Below are 7,738 nucleotides of genomic sequence, written 5' to 3' on the forward strand. Positions count from 1 at the left end.
GTTACATTCATCACTGTTGTTATTTACTGTTTATTACATATATACTTTGACTCCTTTGACTTCTTTGTCTAGTCTCCAAAAAACAGACACTGTTTATTATCCAGTTGAGGTTAATGATAATGATGATGACATGATGAATAAGTTGATATTTTTGTTGTAAGATAGGGACACAACTGAAAAGGCCTCTTGGATGAATGGTTTTCAAGTCCATTCACCTACTGAAGACAGGACTACGCTATTAATTAAGTTAAACAAACAAGTTACAACGTAACTTCTGGAAAATCAATTCAAAAATGCTTAAAATCTCCCCATAATTCCTCCTTCTATACTTAACAACGCTGATTGCATGTGTAAAATCAGCAGAATGCCCCTTTCACAGTAGATCGTAAATAAAGGTGATGATAAAAGTTGAATCCAAGTGTAGATAGAACAGCAGCAGCAGCAGCTGTCATTCATAGCTTGGCCTCTGTCGCCCTCTAGTGGCACCTGCTTGAATTACAGACTGTTGTATTGAGAGATGATGATTTGATGTTTTCTTATCTTGTAACTTCTCTGACATGCAGACAGATATTTAGAAAATGGAAGTATTAAGAAAACACTTCTCTCCTCTTTCATTTATTTTTTCTTATCTTTTAAATATTACAGACTCACCTGCTAATCCTGATCTACACTTCTGCTCTACGTCACTATTTATATAGGGCATTTTTTTTATTCATGTATAAAAAGTATCTTGCTGTGGAAGAAAAGTTATATTTAGCTCAAACTACAGTTGTACAAATGACAATTTACTCAAAATGAAAACAGTGAATCACATCACAGGTTATTTGTTTGTCTCTGTATTTCAGTGTATGACGGTTTGACATCTCTTTGAGAACCCCTTTCACCAGAAGGTGGAGCTCTTTGGAGCAGAATAGTCAGAACACAGTATAGAGACATCTGTGTATTGGTGGCTGTAGATAAAACCACAGATAAAATCATGTTTTGTTTCCTGTGTATATGCATAGGTCGGTGGGATGGGAGGGTTAAAAACAATAAAAACTGGTTCAGTGGTTCTCGTTCGCAGGGAGAAACACAGCATCATGACACAAAGGTGGGTGTAGATTTTTTGGAGAGTTGTTTTTCATGTTACATTTTGTGAACGTGACATGTTGGGACACGAGGAGCCGGGGGGTCTGAGGTATGTCTGACAGAGCCACGCCTCTGTTCACAACCTCCTAGTTTCAAGTTAACATGACCCCAGGCAACACATTTCAACATGAAGACACTGCGACAGGGAACATTAGACAACAGACTTTTGACATTTGAAGAGTTTGCTCTGTTAAAACCAGGCAACACTTCAAAGTGAGAAAGTGATGTTTGATGATGAGCTCCAAACTCTTCTCGGTGGCTTTTATAAAACGGAGCTTTTATAAAGTGTTTTTTTTTTTCTAATCTAGTCCTTGTATTGCATCCGTTTGTCTGTTTGTCATTATGTTTGGCAATAGTCATTTGTTTTTGAAAAAGGGATCTTGATCTCAGTGACGAAATTATGTTCCATCTTTGTGCTCTCTGTGCTGAACTCACATTGAAACTTCAAACCAAACATGTTGTACATTTCCTTCTTGCTATATTTCCACATACACCTATTTTATATTTCTGTGAAATTGTGTCTGTCAGTCTTGCATAAGCACTAATAATTATAATCAAAGATACATTAATTCACCATGCTCCTCCCTCCTTATGATGAAGGTCAGGAATATACGAATGTTATTTATGTCCGTCTGACGTGTGTGTGTTTCACATAACAAAATAAATATGTAAAACCATCATCAGAGAGGAAGGTATTTTATTTTACATATAACGATATAATGATTTTTTTTCAAAAGATAAAAAAGCATAAAGGCAAATGGTACTTTTTTTGAACAGTATGTGTTAGGGAGGCACGATATTAACGCACGGTATTTGCTTCAAAATGTAGAATTGGATATCGGCAAACACACCAAGATCTGCCGATGTGACTTACAAAAAATTTAAATAAAAATCATCAAAAGCATTTTAGTTGAGTCATGTTTGGGCTGTTTATTACAACAATATTTGTTACACAGTTAGAGAATTATGTCTTATGTTCATAAGACAAATAAATGTTCATAAATGGTCTACGGACAAATAACGGTATCGGCAGATACTCGAGTTATCGGCATCGGTTTCATCACAAAAAAAATGGTATGGTCCAATATCGTGCATCCCTAATATATGCGGCTATCCCAACAACTAAAAACACACATCAGTTACAACACCTGCACATATACACGCAGGTAAACAGAGGCAGGATGGAGTGATTGTGCCTCTAGACGTAGTCCTTGCCCGTCTGTCCGGCAGAGTGAGTGTGAGGATAGCGTGGAGATTTCCCTGCATCTTTGGCAGGACAAGTGCAGCAGAGGAAGCAGCCTCCTATAATGATGAGACTAGCAGCTCCCCATCCCAAATACAAGGCACTTCCAAATTCATACCTGCGAATGACACACAGATTACATTCACACTTTTGTGCACATGTGAGAAAGATGAAGCACAATTTAATCCCTCATCGTGTGAGTCACAACTGCAGTTCAAAACTGGCTAATGCTTTATTTGGTGTCACTTTTGAATACAATTACCATTTGGATTCATCATTGGTTTATAATTAGGCTTTTAATTTGATAAACACATTTCAAACACTGATACAGTCTCTATTTGGCAAGATCCTGCTAGAGCTAATTACCCAATAATCTTACTGGTGTGTTACTATTTACATAAAAAAGGAGACACATTAAAGTTAAGTTAAAAGTTAAAGTTAAAACGCACAGAACAGACAAATAGGAACACTATTTGGCAAGCAATACATCACTGTTGCCTGTTTAGCGTTAGCTTAGCATGAAGACTAGAAATAAGGGGAAATGGTTAGTCTGGCTCAGCAAATAACACGCAAAAACCAGTGTTGAACTCAAGTCGCATCAGGTTCTGGTTTTACATGCGTTTACATAGTGGACACGTTCTTTCCTTGTGATTTTCTCAGAGGGTAGGAAGGGAAACATTCTGCTGTATTTCACCTGGACTTTCTCTGGACCAGTTTCAGGCCACAGCTTCTTGTTAAATTGCTTATTTTCCAAAATGTCAAACTGTTTCTGTAAGTGTTCCTGTAATGATGAACCAAATGACAAGTGGCAGGAGAACAGGAGCAGCAGGACCAAAGGGTTTGTCCCATGTCCGTCCCATACACCTGATCATTTACATTTAACTCACCTTGCATTGGTGGGAGTGAATGGGTTGTAGAACTCCTGTGCGATTCTGTGACCATACCAACATGTTCCCACCATAGCAAGCAGACCTGCAAAACCAACAAACTCTTTATATTTATCCTTTAGTGCATGTATTGTATTTGCAGCTTTGTGAGGATCAAATATCAAATAAACCATACGGAATGAGGACATTTTGGAAAAGTGAGGACATGTTGGCTGTTTCTCACATCTTTAAAGGGATTTTGGGGTTAAGGTTAGAATAAGGTTTAGGTAATGGGCTAGGGAATTCACTGTCAATGATTTGTCCTCACCAAGATATAAAAACAGGTGTGTGTGTGTGAGAATTCTAACCAGAAAAAATAAAGACAATTCCTCCAGCCAGCGCCACCTTGTCCTTCTGCACTTCTTGATCTGCCATGCAGGTGGTGCATCTCATGCCCACCACCGCCACACAGACGGCAATGAAAGTCAGCATGATGGCTGTCAGCATCAATCCCCGTGTGCCCTGTACAATACCTAGAGACCAAGACAATATAGAAGGATTCATTCAGATTCATGGATAGCTGAAGCTTGTAAATTTGGTGTTTCCATTTACATCATTCTTAAATGCAATCACAGATTATAGCACTTTCCAAAAATCTAAATCAAACAAGTCAGGTAAACAGTGTGCACACTTTTTTTTTACAGCAGACACAAATAGGCGAGATTGTGGGTTCAATGAGTCACTTCATCTATGGGTGTAACCGAGATCTTCCATTAATCAGGTCTTTGTTTTGTATGCGTTTATTTTTTTAAGTATTTTATCATATAGGATGAGTTTGAAATCCATTTACACAGATATGTGTATGTTGAAACTGAACACAGTGAGTAACTTCTATTCATTTTCAATGCATTTCAAAGGCCATAGGAGTCGCTTGCTGCTGGTATTTGACCGACAAGTCTGTGCACGCCACCGCTCTTTCATGGAGTTAAAAGCTCATCTCTTCAATGACCAGAGGGATTGTTTTTTAAAACTAGTCTTAACATTTCATTATTTTAGTGAAAGTAATCATTTCAACACTATTCAAACATTTAAATTAGAACATTTATAATGATTATAATGATATACGACCGACTTCTCTCCCCCAACACCATTTATTACAGACACACATAATGGATATTATATTCATTTGGTGTTTCTAATAAAATGTTATTGGCCGTGCAATAAAAAGGTGATGTAAACAATGTTACCTGGCAGCTGGAGAAGCGAGTCAAAGATTTTACACTGGACCTGGCCTGTGCTCTGTTTTACACAGGTTTGCCACAATCCTTCATACATGGCCTGGGCTGTGATGATGTTGTCTCCTGCATAGGATGAAGCTTTCCACTCCACCATGGCCGTGGATGCCATTGAGCCAATGAAGCCCAGAAAGGCTAGTGTGAAGCCAAGGAGCTGTATTCCTGCATTCGCCATAGTTGTAACGCAAAAGCTGGTAAAAAAAAAAAATCCTACTGTAAAAAGAAAAAGAAAGAAATGAGGCAGAAAAATTACAAATTGTCCCTTAAAAGGTTCCTGGTGGCTTTAGGTGGTGGAGCTGGTCTTGAATGGTGTCTACCTGTGCATCATCAGGGAACAACCTGGTGCTGAGCAAAGGTCCAGGAATGCCATCCTCTCTGACAGAGGTTAGGAAGGGAAGGTCACCACCTAGTGGATATTGTGGTCTCCTGCATGCTGCTGATAAACCAGCGTATTCAAACATATTTAATGAACGATTGTTTTTGAACTTTAAAGCTTTCCTTCATACTTCATCACTGTTGATTTATTATTATAGGAAAACAAAAAAATAAAATGATAGAGATTAAACAAATAAAATAAATTGAATTATTAGTTGTGGTTGCAGTATATATTTTTTTTAGAAATGGTACTTTGTCCTTTGACCCGTTTTCTCTGTTCTCCCTGTGTCAGCGTGGGAGAACCTGTTTTGTTTTGATGAACAGTGACTCAAAATGAAGGGACTCAATCCAAAACCAACATTTAAAAAAGGACTAAAAGTGAGTTGCAGGATTGTCAGCGTTTTCCTGCTGTGTGCAGATTGTACCATTGCAGACACTGGTCACTGACCAAAGGTTTTGTCTTGCCTAATTCTGGCTTGTTGTCATTTGCAGATTGCATCAGCTTTCCTGTAGATCCACACAGAACCTTGAGTCAATGCTTCCGGATCCCTGAAACACAGAGGTATGTTTCACCATTTCATTCATTTAAATTAATTGAAATACACATTTCTCATTCTCCCACCATAGCATACAATGTACACTATATACTTCTTTTCAAGCATAAATTTTAGTTTTCTGTAAAATCAAACAAGCTCTCTTCATGTTTCCACAGTGAAAAATGGAAAAGAAATTGTGTCCGACTGTGTTCCTGGTGCTGATTCTCTGTCACAGCGTCAACACAGAGTTACAGCCCTCTTGTCCGTACAGATGCCACTGTTTCACTACAAGCCAAGTTCTGTGTGCAGATGAACGGATGATATCTTTGCCCAGTAACATGTCCAAACAGGTCAAGGGCTTTATTTTAATGACATCTGCTGTGGCGTATCTGTTGCAGCACACTTTACAGGAGAGCCCCCAACTCACCAAACTAGTCTTCTTAAATAATGCTCTGCGCAGTATTCACTCACAGGCTTTTGAGCATATGACTGAGCTGCAGGAGTTGGAGATCAGTGGAAACCCCTCGCTCGACCATCTATTTCTGGGGACATTTTCAAATCAGACAAACATGACCACACTGATACTCAACTTCAACAGACTTAAGACGGTGCTTCCCGGAATGTTCGACTCCCTTCAACAACTAGAAACTCTGCAGATGAAGGGGAACATCATATCACACCTGCCTGACTTTCTTTTCCAGAACCTCCACAACCTACATATTCTGGACTTGTCCCAGAATAAAATTGAAGTAGTGAGAAGAGACACCTTTTCTAGTCTGGCTGAGCTGGAAGTCCTGAAAATTAACAACAACCTCATTAGCAATCTTACATTTGACACCTTCCACAATATGTCTCAGCTGACAGAGCTTCACTTGGAAGGGAATAAGATATCTGTGCTCCATGAAGGCATCTTCTCTGAATTAACTAACCTCAAAGTGCTGAACCTCCGTGGAAATCTTCTTACATACTTCAGCTATAACGTTTTTGGATTCAATAACTCAAACTTGACAGAGCTGAACCTTAAAGGAAACAGACTGACTGAACTGTCCTCGTTGAGCTGTTTCACATCTCTCACCCACCTCATATTGTCCTCAAACCAGCTCTCCAGCCTTCATGAAGACACGTTTAGAAATCTTACCCTGCTGGAGAATCTGGATCTCTCTGAAAACCAACTCACATTTTTGCCTGAACGAATCTTCAACAATCTATTTGCTGTAAAAACAATTGACCTCCACACAAACAATCTCAGTAAGGTGGAGCCCAAACTGTTTGAGGAGCAGTTGCTCATTCAGCAACTCTACTTGTCCCACAACCAACTTAAAACTCTTCCAACTGGCGTCTTTGACCCTTTTGTCATCCAGCACACAATGAGGATTCATGGAAATCCTTGGAAATGTGACTGCCACATGTGGTACCTACATGACTGGGTGCTGAGAAACAGCCAAGATATAGAGATGCTGGACAGTGTTCTCTGTGAGAGCCCCGGTTTTTTGAGAGGACGGACAGTTGTCTCCATTGATAAGAACCAGCTGGTTTGTACTGTGCCAATAGAAGAGATGCCTGATCACAGCCGATGTAGCTTGCAAGCATCCGACGGCTCCATGATCGTCGTGTGTAAAGTGGATAAATGTTCTGCCCTGACAGTGAAGGTTCAGTTTCAGGAATCTGGCGACAATATTAAAGAGCATGTTTTTAAAAATGAGCCTGAACATTCTCAGTGCAGAAATGACACAAGGGTTGAGAACCCCATTGATTATGTTAATTAGATGATGTTTGATGTACAAATACAGTATGTTTCCATGCATTTGTTGTTGCTTAATAGTAAGACTATTATACTGTCAGTTCTGACTGTCCGAGTCAATACTGTAAACAAACCTGCTTAATGATAACAGGGGTGGATGAACCCTTTTCTGCTTAAGCTCAAAGTTCAGCTCAGTCATTTTGAAGACCCTGTCATTTCTAAAAGAAACCATGTCAAACATGTGAATCATCTGTGGTGCGTTTGATCTGCACACCTCCAGCAGCCTCTGAGCTCAAGTCTGCTTGACGACCCAAAGGCTTACATTTTATCACATCAGAACAACTACTATGAATGTTTTCATGTGTCCAGTAAACTGTTGATGTTTCATGTTAGAAATCAATAAAACAGAATGTTTACCTCATCTACTATATTCAGACATGCATGACTTGGAGTGAAATCATGATCTGCAAAATGAGGTTGTCATAGAAATGTAGGGCACATATACGGCATCTTTCTACTTATGAAATCTAGGAGTAAAATGTCAAAGTTTACTT

General features: G+C 39.1%; 2 protein-coding genes across 2 annotated transcripts; one reads left to right on the forward strand and one right to left on the reverse strand.

Annotated features, from left to right (window-relative positions):
* Positions 1 to 2,326: 2,326 nt before the first annotated feature.
* Positions 2,327 to 4,707, reverse strand: cldn1 (claudin 1; the record flags this gene model as incomplete). Its single annotated transcript, XM_083889902.1, has 4 exons — positions 2,327 to 2,489; positions 3,259 to 3,343; positions 3,606 to 3,770; positions 4,485 to 4,707. The coding sequence occupies 4 exons, from the start codon at positions 4,705 to 4,707 to the stop codon at positions 2,327 to 2,329; spliced, it is 636 nt and encodes a 211-aa protein (XP_083746028.1).
* Positions 4,708 to 5,625: 918 nt separating this feature from the next.
* Positions 5,626 to 7,209, forward strand: LOC310927215 (uncharacterized protein; the record flags this gene model as incomplete). The annotated part of the gene is made up of 1 exon (XM_083889509.1): positions 5,626 to 7,209. The coding sequence occupies one exon, from the start codon at positions 5,626 to 5,628 to the stop codon at positions 7,207 to 7,209; it is 1,584 nt and encodes a 527-aa protein (XP_083745635.1).
* Positions 7,210 to 7,738: the final 529 nt, after the last annotated feature.

The sequence above is a fragment of the Microchirus variegatus genome (genome assembly GCF_963457635.1).
Source record: "Microchirus variegatus genome assembly, chromosome: 5".
NCBI classification, from domain to species: domain Eukaryota; kingdom Metazoa; phylum Chordata; class Actinopteri; order Pleuronectiformes; family Soleidae; genus Microchirus; species Microchirus variegatus.